The sequence below is a fragment of the Caenorhabditis elegans genome, chromosome X, assembly GCF_000002985.6.
Source record: "Caenorhabditis elegans chromosome X".
Lineage (NCBI taxonomy): Eukaryota > Metazoa > Nematoda > Chromadorea > Rhabditida > Rhabditidae > Caenorhabditis > Caenorhabditis elegans.
Genome location: NC_003284.9, coordinates 13,348,262 through 13,370,425, shown reverse-complemented (window position 1 = coordinate 13,370,425; position 22,164 = coordinate 13,348,262). Strand labels below are relative to the sequence as shown.

At 35.1% G+C, this 22,164-nt stretch overlaps 3 protein-coding genes and 6 non-coding genes across 9 annotated transcripts; 5 read left to right on the top strand and 4 right to left on the bottom strand.

The window, feature by feature from the left end:
• The first annotated feature begins 5,428 nt into the window (after positions 1 to 5,428).
• On the top strand, positions 5,429 to 7,098 carry C49F8.1 (Miff domain-containing protein). Its single transcript, NM_001373555.2, has 3 exons — positions 5,429 to 5,658; positions 6,241 to 6,324; positions 6,641 to 7,098. Exons 1-3 carry the CDS (start codon positions 5,528 to 5,530, stop codon positions 6,684 to 6,686), a joined length of 261 nt encoding a protein of 86 aa, NP_001359568.1. The 5' UTR covers positions 5,429 to 5,527; the 3' UTR covers positions 6,687 to 7,098.
• Positions 7,099 to 7,839: 741 nt separating this feature from the next.
• On the top strand, positions 7,840 to 9,225 carry C49F8.15 (uncharacterized protein). The gene is made up of 4 exons (NM_001373554.4): positions 7,840 to 8,003; positions 8,047 to 8,154; positions 8,552 to 8,740; positions 8,893 to 9,225. The coding sequence occupies exons 1-4, from the start codon at positions 7,929 to 7,931 to the stop codon at positions 9,112 to 9,114; spliced, it is 594 nt and encodes a 197-aa protein (NP_001360712.1). The 5' UTR covers positions 7,840 to 7,928; the 3' UTR covers positions 9,115 to 9,225.
• Positions 9,226 to 11,352: 2,127 nt separating this feature from the next.
• C49F8.10 lies at positions 11,353 to 11,413 on the bottom strand. The gene has a single exon (NR_072392.1). It is a non-coding gene; the product is annotated as an Unclassified non-coding RNA C49F8.10 (non-coding RNA).
• On the top strand, positions 11,353 to 11,413 carry C49F8.11. Its single transcript, NR_072393.1, has one exon. It is a non-coding gene; the product is annotated as an Unclassified non-coding RNA C49F8.11 (non-coding RNA).
• A 2,429-nt stretch (positions 11,414 to 13,842) lies between these two features.
• 21ur-14870 lies at positions 13,843 to 13,863 on the bottom strand. The gene has a single exon (NR_072391.1).
• Positions 13,864 to 18,790: 4,927 nt separating this feature from the next.
• C49F8.9 lies at positions 18,791 to 18,921 on the bottom strand. The gene has a single exon (NR_072390.1). It is a non-coding gene; the product is annotated as an Unclassified non-coding RNA C49F8.9 (non-coding RNA).
• C49F8.8 lies at positions 18,857 to 19,037 on the top strand. Its single transcript, NR_072389.1, has one exon. It is a non-coding gene; the product is annotated as an Unclassified non-coding RNA C49F8.8 (non-coding RNA).
• A 67-nt stretch (positions 19,038 to 19,104) lies between these two features.
• C49F8.5 lies at positions 19,105 to 19,316 on the bottom strand. Its single transcript, NR_072388.1, has one exon. It is a non-coding gene; the product is annotated as an Unclassified non-coding RNA C49F8.5 (non-coding RNA).
• A 305-nt stretch (positions 19,317 to 19,621) lies between these two features.
• Positions 19,622 to 20,787, top strand: mxl-3. Its single transcript, NM_077822.7, has 4 exons — positions 19,622 to 19,728; positions 19,780 to 20,053; positions 20,106 to 20,250; positions 20,306 to 20,787. The coding sequence occupies exons 1-4, from the start codon at positions 19,636 to 19,638 to the stop codon at positions 20,499 to 20,501; spliced, it is 708 nt and encodes a 235-aa protein (NP_510223.1). The 5' UTR covers positions 19,622 to 19,635; the 3' UTR covers positions 20,502 to 20,787.
• Positions 20,788 to 22,164: the final 1,377 nt, after the last annotated feature.

The window sequence follows — 22,164 nt, the reverse complement described above, 5'->3', positions numbered from 1 at the left end:
GTTTAAAGTTTCATTTTCAAGTATTTTCACCTGTTCCAAAAACCTCGAAGATATAACACAAATAACATGCTAACTGATAACATTATACATAAACTTCATCGTCTATAAAGATCTGTGTCTTTTTCTTTGCGTATTCGCTAAGTGGGATATATTCCAATGGCTGATATTATTCAATGTTTAGCGTGTGAAAATAAGTAATAAATTGTTACGTTTATTGACTTGTGAAATATCACCTATCTTGCTGTCGTCGTTTCAAAAGCATAAGATCGTAGAACATATTATTTCGTCAACTTGTTTTTTTTTAATTGGAATATCAAATTGCTTTGTCTACAACAAATTCGAAAAATTCACGTTTCAATAAAAAACAATTTTTGGGGAGAACGAAACTCATTAATTTTTTGAACAAGAGCATAATTTTTCAATAAAACTAATTGTGGAAAAAATCAATGTTTTACCTATAATTTCTACAATTGACTTTGAAGGGTCATTTAGTTTTGTAGTTTCTTTAACATTGTGTAACAGATACTTGTAGAGGTCTTTCCCAATCTAATGCACAAGCAACAACGGGTTTGTTTATAAAAATAAAAATGTTTAAATATCAATTGCTTCTGAATTCAATTCATCAAAACAAACCAGACATCTCAGGTTTCACTTCACTTTTCATCACTTTTCTGCGCACATTTTCCAGTAGGTTTTTAATAGTCGGATAATAAACTTTGGCTTTTGATACCCACATCTAAAACTTTCAGTCAACACGTAAATAAAATTCAAAATTATCTTGAAAAAGCGGGTTTTTCTGTGCACCGAACAAACTGGTGCTTCCCTAATTTTTTATCTTAGTTCAAGAGTTAGTGTTCTTTGAGACTAAGCCTTGTTTTTCAATTTGCTGCACAACCAATCCATTTCATTCAGTATGTAATCCCACAAAAACACGCTCCATAAATGAACTTTCATGTCCAATATTTCCCTCCCTCAGCTTGTGTTTACTCATTGTCGCCGGTTACTACCATTGTCCCCTCATCGTCGCCCGACACGAGAATCTATATTTCAAAAAGTGCCACCTTCCAAGAGCGAAGAGATAATAATATGTGCGTCTCTGTGTATGTGCGGTCGAGCGCAAGTGTGTTGATGTAGCAGCCACAAAACTGCCTCGTTCGGTTTTTTTTTCGCTTCCTTGCTTTCTTTTTCATTTTATCTCTTTCCCGAGCAATTGGAATGCTCATTTTCTAAGGCGACTCATTTTAAATTGGCATTGAATTTCTAGTATCATGATGAGTTCTCTGAAAAATTTGAAGAATAAAAATTTCCTGGTTGACGGTAAAAAACGCAGAAAATTTGTTTCCCTCTGATATTCGTCTTTTGAAACATTTTTAGTTTAATGGTATTTGTGTAGCAACCACAAAATGTTTTTAATGGCTTAAATATTGGTCATCACGTAAATAATTATTCTAATACTATTTTGATTTTCAGTCTTAGAAATGATGTGGAGCAGAAATAAAGAGACTAAGTACGGTAGTTGCCTGGAAAGGTGTTGATCGATATAAAGCTTCAAAGAATGATTTTTCAGGGTTTTTAAGGATTTTTTGGATTTTCGGATCAAGTTGGGCAAAATTATTATTTTTTCTAACATTGGAGCACTTCGAAAAAAGCGAGAAATTTTACTATCAAATTGATACAGAATTATCGTTGTTGCTTAGCATTTGCAGCGCCATGTCATCGATTTTCATAACTTATTTCAAAGTCAAGTTTTCAATGTAAGTTGGGACAGTTGTTTTCAGTATCCACATCATAGTTTTATAAAAAGGTTTTCATCAAAATTTGAACTCCAGTGTTTCAAACAAACATTGACACTTCTGGGTATACTCCAACTGATAACGGTCACATATCTCGTGGCGAGAACCAAATGTGTAACTAACTGGGTATTTTCGGTATCATTATCAACCCAGTCACCCAATCTTATTGATAGATAGTTTTTGTTCGCCTCCTTCCCTTTCTACAACTTTTCATCTTCTTATTCCCTATTTCTCTTGTCTCACTTTTCAACTTCGATCGAAACCAAAACCAGCAAGCACTTCGATTAGAATACAAATACAAGCAGCCGCCTGTCCTTCGTTCTTTCCCCTTTTCCTTCCAAACTCACCTCACCACGTTCTTCTCGCTTTTTTCCACCCTTTTCTCCATATTTTCGCAGTCATCTTCTCATCGTTATGAATAAACGCGGCGGCTCTTTTTAATTGTCATATCGTCGCTCATTGCTCGATGAGTGCTGTTGTGGCGGTGCGTTTTTCGGTCTTTTTTCTTGGGTCACTTTGTTGGTTTTGGTTTCGATAATTATGATCTTCATGAACTCGTCAGAACAGGATTTTGTTGTGATGCATTTACTTTTTTATTTTTAAAGTAACATTCTTAACCAAATAATATTTAATTTTGTCTCCAATAAATACCTTCTTATGAGCGAAAACAAAAAAAAACAACGTTTCGGTAAGTGAAATGATTAGCTGTTTTTCACTAAATTTAAGTTCAGGTATTTTTGAATTATTAAATGAAAAATGATTTACAGAAAATTTTTAGAATCCTAAAGTTTCCTGATCCCTCACTTTAACACAGCTTATTCAGCTTTCTACCCAAAATCCAAATCTCGCTGACAAATCCTTAACAATTTAGCATTCGCTTTGTTCTGTATGTATCCGTTCTCTCTGATACGTTCCGTTATTTGTCGCTGGGTAATACTTCCTCCCCTCTCGTTTTCTCGTCACCGTCAGCATCCTTCGTCGTCGAAAAACCACTCCGATATTGCTCTTTTTATGCTGTTCATGTTCGAAAACATTATACCTCCTCGAGTTCTGCTCTGCTCTCAAATCTGATGTTGAGTTTAATATGGCGCGACCTTTACAGTAACTTTTTTCCGGATTTGCATAGTAACTAGCATTACATATGCCAAAAGTATTATACTTTTTCATTTTGAAAAAAATCTGTTTTATTGAATACGTGGATATGAATTTTAGTGTTGTATTGATTTTATTTCAAAGATTGCAAAGTATCATTACTTGGCAAAAAAAACATTATTTACAAAAAATTTAGAGTACAGTATGCAAGTACAATTTCTCAGTTTCAGTTCTTCGCAATTTTGTATTCAAAATATTGTTTTATTTGAAAGCTGTTTCGCCTTTTTTGTATACGTTTCTATTTCTGGCCGACTTCTCTTCACGCATTGGTTTTCGAAATGTTTGTTGACCGAGCTTCGCTGCGAAAACACTGTAGCAAGGTCGATTGTTGCGAAACGTGACAAAATGTTGGTGACGTCGACACGTGAGTAAAAATGATTGGTATTATCGATTTTCGGTTAGTCTAGTTTCTTTATTTTCGGTTAGTCTAGTTTCTTTATGTGTTCGTTCCTCGCCCCTCATTTGTTTTATTACATTCATTTCTGTTTCACAGAATTTTGTCTGGTAACTTCACACTTTTGTTTTTTGGTCACTATTCAATTACTTTTTTGTTGTTATTTTCTCCCTTTTTTCAATTTTCTTTCAACTTACTAGTGAGTGTGCTCATTTGATATTTTCGTTTTTTTCTTTCTTATGTTAGATAATACGGATTATTTTCAAACTCCCAAATTTTCGATTAGATATTTAAAGAAATCTTCCAGCGTAAATTGATAATATGGAAACAGAAAATTGAAAAGTAAATTTTTAAATCATTATAATTTAATTTAAGAGCCAATTTTTTTGTTATTTGAAATGCTCAAACGTCATCCACAAAATTATTTGTGTTTTATGTTTTAATTTGTTTAATTTTAAAATTTTGTTTTATCAAATCACTGTACTGTTATAATTTTGCAACAGTGTCCAGGGTTTCTTTAAAAATCCAAATATTTTGAGAATTGACAATTTGCCAATTTTTTGACTAAAAATTTCGAAGTGTTTCATTTAGGATATTTGGTATCGGTTTTCATCGTAGATTACATTCTAGATATGTGTGTTAGAATCAACTGAAAATCGTTTTTTTTAAATCAATGTAAATGTCACTTTCTAGACATGAGCATTTCATTTTATTAAACATTGTAAGATTGTCTCATCTAATCTTATGATCAGTCGTATTAGCTCGTTAGTCAACGAACATCAGAATATTACAACATCACTATTAATCATACGCTGAGTTGTTTGGCATTCATTTTTCAATAAGTTTTCTCTGCATTGCTAATGATATTCTACATAAATTCAGCAGGCACATTAAAAAGAGAGAACAAATGAGAAGAAGAAGAAAAACAGAAGTTTTGTTTGTGTATTGCTTTTTCTCTCGTTTGCCTAGCCCCGATTATCACAGTTGTTTTCAAGTTGTAACGAGGAACTGGGCAGTAAAGGCTTCCGATCTATGATTTTCAAGGGTCCCAGGGTTTCACGTGGAACTGCAATTGTGATGAGCTAGGCTTTTCCTCTCTGTTTCTCTTATCTCTCGCGTATTGTCCTATGAGGTTATGCAAAAAACAGAGTGGTTAGACATTTTCTAGAAAAATACTTTTCTTAATAGGGGTTAGCATTTGTTTCTTAAATGTGGACCAGCAGAGTTTTTTTTTGTTTTTCGAATACCATTTATTAAAAAGTTGGTATTGCTTTTGAAAAAAAAACACACTTTTTGTCAAAGGAACTATTAACCAAAAGTAATAAAACTTGAGTGCTCTTAGCAAAACCAATTGCTCACAAGAGTTCCCTTGTAAAGCAGTAGTTGAAGATGGGGTATCGTCATTTAAAACTGTAACGTAGCTCAATAAAAAAAAACGTACTTAATTTATAATATTTACATTTTTAGACAATAAGCTGTTAGTTAGAAACGTCTACTTACTGAATCTGAAACCTTTCCAAAAAGTGCAAAAATCTAATTTTCCTAAAGATGTGCAAAATTAAATTTTTTTGACATCACAAAAAGACAGCAAGCCAAAAAACATTTCCCAATTTAGAAAACAGGATATGCTGGCTGTTGTTTTTCAATTGACAAAACCTATAGGAAGAACGCTGAAAATTTCGTTTAAATATTTCAGAAAAGAAGGTTATAAAAGTTTTAAGTCAGTCTACAGTAATCCTGACAACAGTGATGATCTCTAATTTTACTTAGTTTTGATAGACACAAACTAAATATGTTGAACACTAAACAAAATATTCTAAACCAAAGACATTGTTCCCAGCTGAAAAGTCTGTTCACTACCGCCCCCTTTTTCCAATTTACAAGTGACAGCTTAATTTTCACCAATTTTCCAGCCAAGTTGATCTACTCAATCTTTCGCTCAGTCTGTGTTCAGCACATGAATTTTTCATTTCTCTCTTTTTCTTCTTCCTTTTTTCATTTTTTTTCGCTTCATTCCTTTTTTACTCCCCCTCCTTTTTTGCCTTTTCTTCGTTTACATTTCGCATACATTCATCCATACTTCTTTTCAAGAAACAACTTTTCCCCTTCGCCGCTCTTCTCCTTCGGAAACTGCCCCTACATATTCATCCTCATTTTTCATGCTTCCTCAGTAAGAGAGCACCACATCATGAATAGCTCTCAACGTCGCAGCATAATGTTTGGCGAAAAGGCAGTTATCGAAATGGACATCGATCCGTTTGTATCGAATCTAGACACACCTGCAGACTTGAAAGTCCCTCCGACGTATACTGGACCAATGTGAGTCTCATTTTCAGATTTAAAAATTTGTGTCAAAACATAAATGCGTAAATCGACAGTTGAACTGTAAATTCTGTAAATTAAGCGTTTTATGTATGTAATAGTTTTTCTATGAAAACCAGTGGCACCGCTCACTTTGCATTCATTTTGAAAATAATTTGTATGTATACTTCTGAAAAATCATGTTTAAAAAAATCAAAGTTCATATTTCTAAAAATTGCATTTTTCAAAACACATTAAAAACGTATCCATTAAATAAAAATATCAACTTTTAAGGAGCGCGCGTGGCAAGACCATTTTGTAGAAATGTGATCTTGTTGAAATTACTAAAAAAACAAAATAGAACACACATGGCATGACTCCGTTTCGAAAAAAAATTGTACTCAAACGCAGGGTTAAAGGATTTTAATCATCGATTGTCCCCATTCTATAACTTATTTAAACACTCTATTTCGAATATCAACCTCAAAAATCAAACCCAACACCTGTATAAACAATCGCACTTCTTGACAAGCTTAGTATTCTGAAATCATGTTCCAAAAACCTCAGATTATGCGCATATACGTAGTATTCAAGTTTCAGGCTCTCCACACAATTGGCGACGCCAACAATGAAAAAACGGGACCAAAATCAAAATACACACAGAGATGACGAGAAGAAAGAAAAGTGGGGTTTTTTAAATTGTTTAATTCAAGTTCAATAAGGGTCAGACTTGAAAAATATGTTGATATATTTTTTGTCCCTTCAAAAAAACTGTGATTTGTGAAGCTTTTCGAAACAAAAGCTTTGTGAAAATTTCCCACACTTTTTTCTCAATTTTCTTCGCGTTTTGGTGATGATTTTGGTTCAAAAGATTTTGAAACAAAAAGTATGCCTTTTGTATTTTTCCAGTAAACAAGTTTTTTATTTTTATTTTTAAGTAGCCCCGTAGAATTTTTTCAACTTTTCTATCATTAATCAATAAAGAAATCATAAATTTCAGTAATGCTACCGAGGCAGGAGAACCATCTGCCAAAAAAAGATGTTAGTTATCTGAATCTTCTCCAATATGCACAAACGTCCAACTTCCAAAGTTCTCAGCTAAATAAACTGCATTTTCATATTTCACCTTTGACTTTATAGCTCCGTTTTTTTTTCAATTCCCACACCTCCTGGTAGTATTTTCAAAATCTGGTAGATTTTCTGGTTCAGATGCTTTTGTCCTTCATTTCCAAAGATATTAGTTAGATGCTCTTTAACAATGTTTTAAAAACTGTAAATGTTACTACATCACTTCACGAGTTCTACATACTTTTCCTGTTCCCGATTTCTCAAAGAATTGTTTTTCTCATCGACATATTAATGCGAATACCGGTCTAATTATATTTGGTAGATTTTTCGTTGTCCCAGTACATTGTTTCTCACGTCGTGTCAAAAAAAAAATGAACAGTTTTTTTTAAATTGTAGTTGACAATTTCAAAACAAAATTTGCAGATTATGTACAATGTATTTTACCTGCTTTGGTTTTGACAAATGTTATACACTTCTGGTGAATTTACAATTTGAAACGCAGTAGAATAATACAGCAAATTAACATTGGAAGAGTATGCTCATTGAAAATATTTAAACATATCTCTTTTAAATTGTCGACAACAACATCTTGAAAATATGAATTTCAATGCATATTTAGTGCAATCCATTTTCAGTTTTCTATTTTATTTCTCAAAAATTCATTTTTTCTAGTTGCTTTGCTTACTGAATTTTTGCTATTAAATCTGTCCCGCATAAAAAATCGCAAGAATGTTCGAGATTTGCTAAATATCAAAAAACCAAATAATCAAGTGAAACAATGACCATTGTAATTGAAATTTTGCGGACTGATTGAGAATGACGTTTATCAAACTCATTGTTTGCAACATAAGACTACATTCACCAGGTGGAATATGAAAGGAACAGACCCTGAACTTTTTGCTCAATTGCCACAAACCACTGTTTCCTACCGGCAGACGAAGGGGACAGACTCAAACAAAATCCGTCTTGTTCTGTTTTCTGTTAAGCGACTTAAGACAGGTAAGCGCCTCTGACCACTTGCTCCCGAACAACAATCAACAAATGCGGTTGTTTGTCTTAACAGGAAGTTTGCCAGTATTCAGGCGCGAATATAAAAGGTTGGCAACCGCCTGGCAAGATCAGAGCACTTTTCACAACGAACAACAAAGTCGACTTCTAGCTACGCAGAAGTAACGATATCCAGCAAATATTAATTTTTTTCTGGCTGTAAAATTGCACCAATGTTAAAGTTCGCAGTTTTAGCAGTTTCATACCTGGCTTTTGTTGCGGCCTTCCCAACAAGTAATCAACAACAGGTATGAATATCAGTTTTCTATTTTCAGTTTTTATGATTTGCAGTACACTCAAACCGCCCAGCAATATCCTGCTCAGCAGGAGATCAAGCCATCACAGACGGTTCCTCAATTATCGGCTCACCACGGATATGTATACGGACCTCAACAAGCCGTGAGTGCCAAGAAAAATTACTGTACATTCAAATTGTAAAAAATTATACTTAATACGTAGTGCCTAATTTTTGTGCATTCGAGAAGAGTTAATTAAGATATAGCCTATTCTTAAATAGTTGGTTTAGTTTATTTTTATTTTACTTTTTAATTCGCATATATTTTTATTAACAAACACAAAAATAATAAGATAGTTCTTGCTAGAGGCATGTACACATTCAGCACTCACAATTAGTATAGTTTAGCATTGTTTGTGAACCGGTGCAGAGTGTGATCCTACGGAAGTATTTGAATTCTCAAATTCTTGCTTCATTTTTGACTGAGAACTATTCGAGATGAAAATAAGTTGTTGAGAATAGAAGAATGTTAAATTAAAATTAAAAAATTAAACGTTTCAGATGCCCCAACTTTCACAATATCCTTCTCCATCAACAGCTGCACCTGCTCCAGTTCCGGAGCAACCAACCCTCAATAATTTGCCATTAGAAGTAAAACAAAGTGCACAGACCCTCTTTAACGATCCTGACTTTCAAATGCTGGCCAGAAGCCTTCAGTCTGGAACTGGAAGCAGTGGATACAGTAATCCGGTTAGTTGCTTTAAAAATTAATTTAATAAAAAAAATCTACCCTGAAAAATCTACTTAAGTAATAGCTTCAGAGTGTCAAAAACGTTCGAATATTACCCTGACAATCTTTAATCGTAGAATGAACAATTAAATTATTTTCAAACTGATTTCAGCTATCCGCCCGCGACATTCCTCCGTGCTCTTCCGACGGCCGCTCTGTGACCATCGATCATCTCAGAATCTCTCCAGAATCACTTGTCCAAATTGCTCGTCTTGCTCAAGCGTTCGGAACGAACCCAGATTGGAAAAAGTTGCGTTTGGCTGACATGAAATCTGCATTGGGGACGCCAATGCATTCCACCCATCAGTATGCTGCACGATCTATTGGTCTCTAAATTGAAAAAGTAACATTATTTTATTTATGTATATATTCAACAATTTAAGTTATCTAACTTATTTCATTTTCATGTGTTTCTACTTTTCAAGGTATAAATACATATATCCTTATTTGCTTTTTCTGGAGAAACAAAACCATTACCAGTTTCCATTAGCTTAATAATTTACTAAATTAACTTTCAATTAAATGAGTTAGGATATACTGGTCGTCTTTGTTTTAGGAGAATACTTTAAACATACAATTCCAAAAAACTAGTGGTTTATATCTAAACATGAACCCGTAGCCCATTGAGTGAAGATTACAAAAAATTGAGAAAAATGTTCCCTTTTCTTTGAAAATACCTAGTGAAATGCATTCCTAAATTCAAACCTTAAATCACAAATCATCGTAATATTTCCGCTCTCTAGAGTGCACAATGTGATTGATAAAATATGGTCACACCAAAAATGTGCAGTGTTTGCTGATAAACCATGCTGGAACAAGTAGACTATGCGACTTCGTAATCGTCATAACGGTTGATGTCTAGCATAGTTTACCGGGTGAAAGTACATTAAATGAGAAGGAAAAATGTCATAGGTTTGGCTGGGCAAAGGGCGAACCTTGATATTGTGTTCGTGTTCGTTTTGTATGATTGGAGTAAGCATGCAATGTAAAAAATTAAATAACATTCTTTATATAATTGGAACTCTTTTGTTATAGTGGTCGATATCTAAAATGTAGTATTACGAATTTGTTTCCCAATTTGTTTCCCAACTTTATCTAACTGGCATGGTTTGTGAAAAACTTGGAAAGACTTAATTCAAGCTGCGTCCGAGTTAAGCCAAAGCTTGGCCCCCTGTTCATCGCAAAAGTTATGCATCACTTCAATTTTTTATCGTGCCCTTCCTGAACTGTCTTCCTCAAGTTTTCAATTTTCCCCATAAGAAAAATGTTGCCAATTTTATTGTATGCTGTTTTCAATCACATTTTCTCGAAAAAATCATCGATGCACTTTTTGAATTGTCAGGCGAAAAAGGTTTTCATTGCAATTTACTTCTGATACAGTACCCCGGAAGGGAGGGCTCCAAAGGTATTTGCGTGCAGATTTTTAGAAATGTGATGGCAGCTAACGCGTTTATTACACGCTGTGTGGGTTTTAAGGGTCGAGGAAAAAAGGCGAGTATACTCTCTTCATTGACGTGTCAACGTCAAAGAACGATTAAGTGGGTACAATAGCACGTGAATTGGAGAGGGTCCGTTACGTGCAATATTGTTAGAACAGTGCATCATTGGACATTCCGTTGGTTATTTCGGCGTGTTTCAATTGAAAGACCGTTATTCATATCTTATTAGGAAGCAATTCAATTTGCAAGTTTGTCGTTTTCAGGTCAACACAAACCGTGTCACGTTGCTCAAGTTGCGCTGCAATGTCATGTGAACAAGTGCAATTTTCTTAAAATAGAACTGTCACTGTTCTATTTCTAAAACTGATGTATGTATGTTACTGAACGAATTGAATCACACCATGTTTATGTAAGCAAAGATACGCTTGTTTATAATTAGTTTTTTTTTCTGAAAATCAATAGTCTGCAAATTTCGTAGTTCATAGAAGACTAGAGATATGCTCAGAAAATGGATTGTTTAGGAGAATTTAATCGTCTGTTGTCTTAGATTATTTTATTCTTTTCGAGATTTGAAGTAGTCCAAGACAATTTATTGTATTGTGTCATTAAAATTGATTCGACCATATGGAATTTGTCATAGTGCAATAATGATTTCACTATTGAAAAACGCTACATTGTTATTTTTGACATCTTAAGCAAAGTTATCAACAATTAAATGAAATTATCGAGTGTTCATAAAATTATCTGAGGATTTGCAATGACATTGAATCGTCTCCTAATGTTTCATAAATCTAATATAATCAATTTTTAATTTATGATTACTTTTTTTAACAGTTACTAATTTTGATGGCTTTTTCTGAGATTGAGATATTTAGTGTTTACTTACAAAAGGTCACACTGATTGCGCTATTTTAAGGAAATCATGGATTATTGTGACAAAAATGCTATGTGTCGACTGCTATTGGTCGACCTAACATTTCCATCAAAATTAAAATACGATTTTCATTTTCGAAAAATGTTTTGTGTGTTTTGTGTTTTATAGTCGGTTTTCATATTCAAAATCTGTGTCAAACGTTTTTTGCATATTCATACAGACCCTATCACTGCTCCTTGTACCCTTGGTAGATCTTGCTCCTAGACTAGAAGCACGTAGCCGCCTACATATTGTTTGGGAGGTCGTCATGTACCCTGACCCTCTTCCTCGTTTGCCCCCTTGCCGTGTCCGTGATGAGGGGAAATACCCATTGGAATTGCATCAGAAACTCACGAAAGATGATTGTGCACATCACGGAAACAAAGCACACTCAAAAACGTCGGATCTCTCGAAAAAAAGGCGTTTTCAAAAGCGTTTATGTTGCCAAAAGCGAAAAAGTGCAACGCGCAGGCGCTGTGAAAAGAGGCTGATTGCACGTGAATCGCATCCTCATCGTTTCCGTCACGTGTCATATGGACGTGCACCCGACCGATTGTATACCTTCCTTCCCCCTTGGGTGGTGAGGAAAGTGAATGGAAAGGAAAGAGAGAAAACGCGAATTGAACCATTGAACAGTTTTTGAACGCAACGTGTTGGCAGCGTGGGTTCATTCCGAACAACTGTAGTTGAACAAATAGTAGCACTTTTTAGATGTATTGAGGTTATAAATAAATCATGTGTAAATAACGTGGAGTAGTGTCTTGTAGAATTGAAATGTGATAAGGTGACTTGGACTTTTAAACATTTTTTGTACGCAAATCTCAGTGATCACCTGGCAGTCAAGAAAAAAATTTGAAAAGCGTAGAAATTTTCGATAAACTTGGAATTTGGGAACGCAAAATATGCCTAAAACAGATTTTCACCAGAATGTATGAAAAACTCAGTAAATATGGGTCCCAGACCATAATGTACAGTACCCGTACTGTAATTCAACTGGAATATATACTTTTACATTAGACCTTACATTAGAGACAAAGAATCGTCAGTGAGAATATTGTCGACACTAAAACCAACCCAACATTAACGAAAGTCTAGAGAACTGCATACTTCTCAAATATGTTTAAGTTTATGTAGGTCCCAGTTAACATGATTATTCTGTGAGAATGGTTTTCTTGTCACTATGAAGTTCATAGTATGAACCTATTATCATCAGAATAAGTTTTAATAACTTGAAGACTGACCCGAACAGTTTTAGATTTGAACATATCTGAACATCGTATGAAATATTTTTCCTGGAACACGTCGTCAATGACGTCACAAGAACTGTTTTGATTAGTCAATAGATCACTACGATCATAACTGCCTTTGTCACATCAAGGACTGTCTTCATGTCACGATGAAGCCATTACCCCTCAACCAGCCGACGACGACGACTGGAATGATTTCACTGATTTTGATGGTTTCGATGATTTTAATGTCAGTGGATCATAGTACAATTTGCGTTTTGGATGTAGAATACACAGAGACCCCTGCGTCCGTTTAGTTCGACGAGACTGACGACATCGTAACGTCAGGCAACCAACGTTTTCCGCACTGTGTCATGATGATGCAAATACATATAGTTGCTACGGAGGTTTAGTTATTTATGCGCAGTAGTTTTGTGAACAGTTGGTGGCGTATCCATGATACTGTACTGTACTGATATGATACTGAAAAAGTCATTTTCTTTTTCACCATTTCGGGGTGTAGGCTTAGCAACAATTCATCTGTTAAAGAGAGAACTTGGAGAAGTAACTGAAACACAAAGTTCAATCTACCATAATCAGACCATCCTTTCTCGTCAAGTTGCCACAACTTTTCAGCCGATTTTAACAGGGGTAGAAACGCCAAAATTGGCTTTAAAAAAACTACAGTCAGGTGAGAAGTTGCTGAAGATAGTTTTAAAAAACTGCAAGACGGTAAAGTTGGTTGAGAAGTTGCAGCGAATTGCCCAGTTCATGTTCTATTTGTTTTTTTTTTCAGACTGTCAAAACAAAGTATAATATATCGTATCGTACAATTTACTTATAATTGATAATATTCTAGTTTTATTGATTTTTTTTTTCAAATTATATGTACCTCCAATCAAGAGCACATTTGATACCACTGAATCATGAAACTGTAAATAATGCGCAATATAAAAAAACGATTCAAATAAGTAAGCGAGTGTTTTGAGGCTTAGTGTTCACGACTGTTAGACATTTTTTAGAAGATCTGTAAATTATAAATCAAACTGCATAGTTCACAGTTCTTTCAGATGCACCTAAAAAAGGCTTGGTCACATTAAAGCACAAGTTTTATATTTGTGTTATACTTTTCTGCACTTCACTACCTCAATACTCTACTTGATGGTTCATTATTGTACGTTCTTTGTGTATATAGTTTAGACGTACAATCACGCTAAGCGGCTCGCATGATTTAAATCCAACTTTTCACTCTCACCAGAGAAAACGGGGTTTGCACGTGTATATTGAGAAAATGCCAAAAAGGGCATTCCCTTCAAAAGAGTGTCAGTGATTTTTCATGATATTGCATCAGTCAGACCCCCAAAACGTCAGCGAGTTTTGCCGGTACTTTGCAGTCAGGTTATTTCTCCCCGCCGCTGTCTTCTAAACTAGAGATAAGAGGGATTCCCCCGAAATGTACCCGACGTTTCCTCGTTTTTCAAAGCATCCGTCCGTGTCCTGTATCAGTACTTTGGACTTTACACTTAACTTTTTTCTCGATGAGAAGAAAGAGCGGAAGTTTTTGGGTGGGTTGAAGGCATTTTTTTCGGCGATGAAGGTGAAGGTTAAGTGTGAAGATCGCCAGAGATTTATTTTCAATCGTCACGTGATCATATTAAAATGTTAGGCCATTGGTTTACCGTGAAACAAAAATTTTGTGATATTTAAGGTACGTGGGAAAATGTGCTTTGCAACAAGGAAGTAGCGCAAATTATGCAAAGTACAGAAGAATTTTTATTTAGAAATGTGACGCAAGAATAGTGACAAATGTAATAGAAGCTGTCATAAATTTTAAGAACATATCATATTTTTAGAAAATTTCTAGAAAGATTTCACAAAACTGCACAACTTTCCAAAAAGAAAACTGCGTAGTTGTAAATGGTTTACTTACGTAACTAGATATACAGTCTTATACAGTCTTCTAGACCTCTTAAACTTCTGCTTTGTCCCACTTTGCTTGTAGATCTAATATCTTAACCATTTTTTATTAAGGCATAATAAATGTATTAGAACATTTTACTCCATGAGATTGCGCGAAAAATTCGCTTTCAAATAATATTCCAGAGGAATTTTTGTAAAAACACGAGTGGAGTAATAATTCTTGATACAGATTTAATAATGCATAATACTAAAAGTTAATTCTAATAAAAACTCAAATGGTCTTTCAATGATCCTACATTGATGAAGGTTCACCGTCTTACACACCTGATGTGCCTTGTCTTTACCTCCTCAATAATTATGATTAATAATTGACCCTACCACATTTGAATGGTTTGCCGCATCCTCTAACCGCGGCAACCAGTTCGGCAACCAAACAAAACCGCTTATTTCTATTTAAGAAGTTGAATTGCCATACAGAAATAAGCAGTTTTGTATGATTGTGAAACCCAGTGGTTGAACTGTACTCTAGGAGTTTCTAGAGGATCTAGTAGAAAGATCTAATACTACTATGAATGTGTTCCTTGCAAATTTGTTAACTATGTAGTATTAAGTGTACAATCCAAAAGTTTATCACTTGGCCTACAAGATGCTTCAACTAAATAATAAAATTCCTCTTGAACCCCTTTCCAACATTTGATTGTAGTTCCGTATCCTCGAGGGGAGTGCCGCACTGATTTCCACACGTACTTCTCGATTGGTTGTAAACTTCATAGATCATTGCCTCATTTTCGTCGTCGTTTTCCCACATTTTTCCCCATCTCCCATTCGAAACCAATTCTCTCTGTGATCTGTCAATGATTTTTGCGAGGATGATTTCGTCAGATACTGCAAGCGTGTCAGACAACTACACTCCTCCACACGATTCCGTTGGCTGATGCAACGTGCTTCTATCAACAAATGATCTGTGCGTTGTGGTGAAGCCAGCTGAATCATGCCGACAACACGTTTTTCAATGCTGTGTGCCCCACTTGTCCCGGTGAACTCTGTCGTAGGGAGCAGAAATTTTGTGGGGAAATTGTTGCTCACAAATCATATATACGTATATTCTAAGAAAATTCGATTTGGAGAATGAAAATTAATTTAATCCTGGTTGCAAAAATGGAGAAGCAGTTAAACAAGTGCGAAAAAACCAGAGTTCATATATCAAATACAACTAACAGCAAAAAAATGTGGAATCGAAGAACCTACGAATTTCGTAGCGTTGCAGTCACGTGGCGGGGATAGATAAGGAAAGAGTAAAAATGAAAGTGATTGGAGAATGATGAAAAGTAGGAATTGTTCAAGGGAAAAGATTTGAAGAAATACAGTCTTTAAAGATATCATTTGTAATAATTTGAAAATCAAAGTACATTTTTACATTAAAAATTTCAAACTTTTTAAGTTTGACACACACAAAACTGTTTTATAAACAAAGAGTACATCATAGTTATTACAAATGTTTAATTTGTTTTGACATTAAGTTTCGATGATTTTTAATAAGTCATTCGTAACAAATTGCCTTTCAAAAAACATTGCAAAATGTTTTATAGAGCAATATACAATTTCTAAAAAGGTCAACAAACACAGCGACCTAAATTTAGTTTAACCTCAATTTGAAAACATGTGAATATCACAAAATACCAATATATCTAAGTACTAAATTATCTTTATTGACGTTTCCCAAATGAAAACTACAATTTACAGTAAATTACAGTAAAACTGCAAAAATGTTTTTTTTTTCTAATTTTTAGAGATTATCAAATTTTGTCTATAAAATTTTTACTATCCAGGCTACAACAACATTGAAATATACCCGTTGAATTATTTTTATTAGCACGGCCCCCAATATCCAATTGCACTATGATGAATCAGTTGAAACAAGTAGGGAAAAACATAATTCTGAATACAGTTGATTATTGACTGCAAAACCGGCTAGACAATTCCATCAACATATTTGTTTTAATCATATTTTTTAGGGACCTCAACTAATTACGAAGGCTACTGATAGCAAATCGTGGAGAGTGAATGTTTAATTTATGAAATTTTTTCATTCAAATAAAGTTGTAACCGTGTTTTTCCACATTGTGTTAGCATATTATACACAATTTTTAAAGCTAAGATTGAATTTCATGCACTTTCTTTTTGACATAGACATTTTAAAAGATAATTTCTCATAATATTAATAATCAGTCATGCTTCCCCACAGGTGCAAATCATTTTGACCCCGTCAGTCTCTTGAGCGACTACGATATAGGCGCGCTCTTTCTATTTGCCACTACCGCGTTGATACACAATGTAGTCACACTTACTCACGTCGCAACGAGGAGGACCGATCGCGAATTGTTCTCTGTTCACTCGAATTAGTTATACGAGTTTCATCTCTTCCTTTCAATTCACTCTCCTCTTTCAATTGGGTTCATTGCTGAGTGTTTTGTGATTTTTCGATGAACACGCGTACCGCACGTGAAGTGTTGATCATGCGGAGAAATGTCAACTGTACGTTTCTTAAAAGATACTCTATTTTCACTAATGTGCACTGATCAGAAGCAGGAAAGTAGTAGAATCGACGTAGCAAGTCAAGGTGTATTCGGGGATCAACGAAACAACTGGACCAATATATGCTCTTTGATCACGTTGGGATCGAAATTGAAAGAGAATGAATTTTACATCCACCCTCATTTAATCTGTTGAGGGTGTGGATTAGTGTAAATTCCAAGCAATCAGATGACTGCCAAATAGGGGATAAGTTGGCTTAAAAATTAAGAAAAGCTTAGAAAACCACTTTCAAATAGATTAATATATTAACTTAATTGGTATAAAAATGCAATTTCTTTGCGCTCTAAAGTTTGGCGAAAAAACAAATCTTTGATTCATAGCCTTTAATAAATAAGTTTTCAGATTGCATTGAAACAATTAGAATCACATGGTTTAGACACAATTCAAAAATCCAGTCAAGATTGATTCATCCGCACTATAAAATAAAATATTTATAATCATTCACGAGCTTTGCCATAAAATATCTGTATCTAGAGTAGCAGTACTGAAATTGCAAATGGTGGCAAAACTAAGAGTATCCATATGTGTATTTGATTAACTTGTGGTACAATGCATAATTAGCAATGGTTTTGCTTGATTGTAGCGGTTAAATGCCGGTTTCACGAAACCTAAATGTGGTTAATCCAAGGTATATTCAAATATTAAACTTTTGTATTTTTTATTCCGTGTTTACCCGATTACATTCATTTTAGATTTGATTCATTCTCTCGATTCAAGAAAAAAAAACAAAGAAAAACAAGGATTTCTAAAAGAAAACCCAGCTCTATTTGAAATCTTTTTCCCAAATTCCTGGTAATGTACAGCACGGCGGTTTTATCTTTCCAGAGCTACTCCCTCGAAGAAATCTGAGTTGATCCAGAGAGATTAGTGGTTAACGTTTAGATAACACACTTGATCGAACAAGCCGCCACCACGCTGTTTTTCGGATTATTGATATATAGTTGTGATTTTCAACAGATTAGCAAAGGATTTTGTAAAGCTTATCGTCAGCGTGCTTTTTTCTTTTAATTTTTTGCACGAGCAAGACACCCACCCTCGCTTTGTGCAAATGACCCTAGTTCATTTGAACTATAATATTATTGAAATTTCCAATCAAAGTCCATATCACTAAATTCTGTAGATACTGTACAACATCCGAATTGTGAAATCTGATCGTTCTTGGCGCGAAATCATATTCACCCCCTACGTTAGCCCAAAGTACGATCACATTTCTATCGCAGTCGTCTAAAATCAAAATCAATTCAGGGTTCATTAAGTGAGCGTCGCATGACCTACGTGATAGAGCAATTAAACTGAAAAACCCAAACGTTCGATGTCTAAAAATATCATTCCAGAGAAATGAAATACATTTTCAGTAGACCTATGTGCTAGAAAATGTGGAAAAAATTATCATACCACCACCATGACTATTGACAGTGAAAAAAGAGATTTTAAAACTGCAAAAAAGTTTTAAAAATTTAGTTATTAAAGAATTGAATCTGACATTACTCCAAGTCTTACAGAGTTATGTAGCGTTATGTAGGGCGAAAATTTGAAATGATCTGTTGTTATAATTGTAGTGAAACATATATTTTGATGTTCTTCTTTCTTAGTATGATAATCTGCGATTTTTTGTAGGAACGAATTTATTTTTGGTTGAAAGTCAACGACTACAAGGAATTCGAATATATGTTGGCCGTTAATACATTTTTATTTTAGAGGAAGTTTGCCTTTTGACTCAAATTTTTTTCTGTAAAACAACAACACATGTTTAATTTGTTTACAACGTTTAGCTACAGTCCCCTAGGCCACACACTGCTGAAAGAAAAAAAAACAAAAGTAACTAACAAGTTTGGGGTCATAGTACACCAAGTTGTTTGTTTGCAAAGTTTTTTGCCTGAGTCTGTTCACTCCTAGAGGTGTACGGTACTGTTGACACCACCATACATCATTCGGAAGTAATTTGACCTACATTTTGAGCTCACTCAATGTTATCAGAGGTCTTTGTGCGTTGCACACATCACGATGCACGCACACTAAGTCAAGGCAGCCAAGGAAACAAAGTTTCGGGTATTTTTTGTCGTCAAGAAATGAACACGGCACGTGAAGGCGCATGTGAATGAGAGGATGCGTTGCACCCGACCGTCACCATCGAAATTAAAATTGAGCTACGCATTCTTTGAGTGTTTGCACTTTTTGACATCCCCGTGTTGCCATATTTGTGCTTCTCCCAATCAAATTGCTTCTTTGCTGACATCCTCAGAATTTCTTCCAAAACATTTGTTCCTTGTACCCTCTCAAGGAATGCTTCATCTTGATCCTTCCCACAAACGCATGCTACCCTTACGAGATCCCCGCAAGATTCACATGATTTCAGTGATCGGTTGACAAAATGGGGGAAGGCTATAACCTTCTGCTCCAAAACATGGGCGGAGCTACAGAGCTTATATCAAAGAGCGCCACTTCTCCGGGCACCCTAGCACCCACAGTGGCTGAGGTGCAAAGAACACACGCTGACCGCGTGTTGGAGGCGGCGCGTCGACTCCTCCCTTTCTGTCAGACAGAACGCCCCTTTTCCTATATCTTCCTTCTCGCATTGCAGATCATACCACAGTTAACGACACCCTCGAAGATGGTCGCATGGCTCTTTTACATATTTTTTGTTTAATTGTGTATTTGTTTTTGTTTGTGATAATTTTCACTTACAGTATTCTTATATAACCTTCTCTTAAAATTGATATTTCATTGCTATATATATTAAATTTACAGTCAACATCTCTACCATGTCCGCAATCGTTGAAGACATGTACTTGCTTTCTTCATCCATGAAAATGGAAAAACAATTCCGCAAACGCCATCACTCGGATTCTTCCGATGTAAGTTAAACTTCTGTTGTACCCTTATTTTACTAATTGTTCTTTTTCCAGGACGATTCTTCAAGCCCGAAGTCGGCTTCTCCATCCATGGATGATGACCGTCGTGCACATCACAACGAACTTGAACGCAGAAGACGTGACCATATCAAAGATCACTTCACCATTCTTAAGGATGCCATTCCACTGCTTGATGGGGAGAAATCGTCGCGAGCCCTGATCCTGAAACGAGCAGTTGAGTTCATCCATGTCATGCAAACTAAGCTCAGTAGTCAAGGAAAAGCCATTGAAGATCTCACAAGGAAAAACGAGCTTCTTGAGGAAAGGCGTAAGTTACATGGATATCTAGTGGATTCATGAGCTCAATTTCTAATTTTCAGTGCTCGAACGCGAGTCTTCCGGTTCTCCATCTTCCTCTCGGCTTCCAGCTCTTGCTGTTAGCTCAAGCCAAATGCAGCTCACCATGCCAATTATCCCACAGATGCAAAACATTGCACAGCTGTCTCAATACCCACAACAAGCAAAGTAAGTAAACAAATAAATTGTTCCGAATCTGATTTTAACAATTAAGTATTTTCAGTATAATTGCTCAATCCACAAACCCAGCTCAATTAGATGGGCTTATTGCTCTTAACAATGATGCCATCTTGGCTTTACTCGGAAGCTTTCAAAGCGTGAGCCCATCGCTTTTGGATTCTGCACCTGGTACTCCACCTTCTGGCTTTTATCCTTGTGCATTTTCTCCGGTTGATCAACAAATGGCAGTGAAAATCTAAAAACCTTCAAAAAGGCTTTTTTATTTCTTAGATACCCCCACCCTTCGAATTCTCTAATATTTTTTGATCTCATTTACTCGGTCGTCATGAACCCTTCTTCGGACATTCCAAACATCCATTCGGTTTCTCCGGACATACATGGGTTTCACGTGTACTTTAAGAATTGCCTGCTTGATCTGACAATATATTATTTCAGTTTTTTTTACTCACTGATTTGTTCCAGTTATGATATCTTATTTATTGATAATGCCGATAATAAATACTGATAATAAATATTTATATCAACATTTTTTCAACACCAGTAAAACACATTGCAAAAAATTAAAATTTATAAAGGCACCCAATAGAAAGTCTTTCAGCTACCGTAGTTCTTTGCTGCAAAGTAAACAGGTTGTTACTTTTCTTGTCAACTTTATTTAATGGTCAATATACGCGTCAGTAGTCGTATACTTTAAGGATTTTTACAGAAAAAATATTTATGTCTATTCCTCTGGACTTTTGCATGGGGAAAAGATTTGGATTTTAGTAGTGGTCATTTTTATAGAATTGAAATGATGAAAACAATGCTTTTTACCACTTACAAATTAGAGTAACTATTTTCCATTATACATAACAGAGATCTGCGACAAATTTGCCGAAATTGCCCAGCAAGAGAAATTTCCAAAAAGTGGGTTTGCCAAATCTGCCGAGATCGGTAAACTTTGAAATTTGCCACACACATCACAAATTCGACTAACATAATTTGACCGGAACCATTGATTTTGCTCCAAAACTTCTAGTTAAGTAACATGTAAGCAAGACTTGTACGCAGATAGACCACACGGATCTTGTGAAAAAATCAAAAGTATGCTTAGAATTCACCATTTTTGGTGCCCCATACAATATCAAAAATTATCACATTTTTTCGAGCTTTTCCGGCAAATTTGCCGAATTTGCCGAGTTTGGCATATACTAGAAAAAAGAGCTCGGCAAATTTTCATTTTTGCCGCACACCCCTGGTAGATCTAAAAAAATCTGAATACACATAGCACTACATTGAAAGCCAAAAATCTTTGGAATAGGTTTGCTGTTTTGAAATAGGTCGTTTATTGCACTTTGCTCCTGCAATTCTAAACAAGCATGCTCTAAAACATGATATCAACTCAAAAAGTACACGGTACAGTGCTCTAACGTTTTGTTGTAGTCAAATCATATTTCATCACGTATCCAAAAAAAACCGCTCTATTCCACTTTTCTTTCTTTATAATGTGTGTTCTCTGAGGCCATTTCGTAAAACAATATGCGAGGCATATCATCACACGTGTCATCAAATGACTTGATGATATGATTGGTTCAAAATATCAAATGCGAGAATCGCATCGTAAGCCAACGGAAAAATAGTTGTTTCAATTCAAAACACACTTGAGAGAACGAGGACAGTTCACTGAACAACTCAACATTGAACCTTCAAGGAGGAATATCGAAGATCGCTGGGAGTTTGTCAATGAAATATGACGAATATGTTGTGATACAGATTTATCAAGTTTTGCAGTTGTTCTTATTTTCAAGAAAAAAAGCCTTCTGAGAAATTATATAAAATTTACGTTTTATGAGGACCGAATTGTTCGGGGAGAATCAAAAACTTTAGCATCTTTCCCAGGGTGCGCGGCAATAAGACATTTTT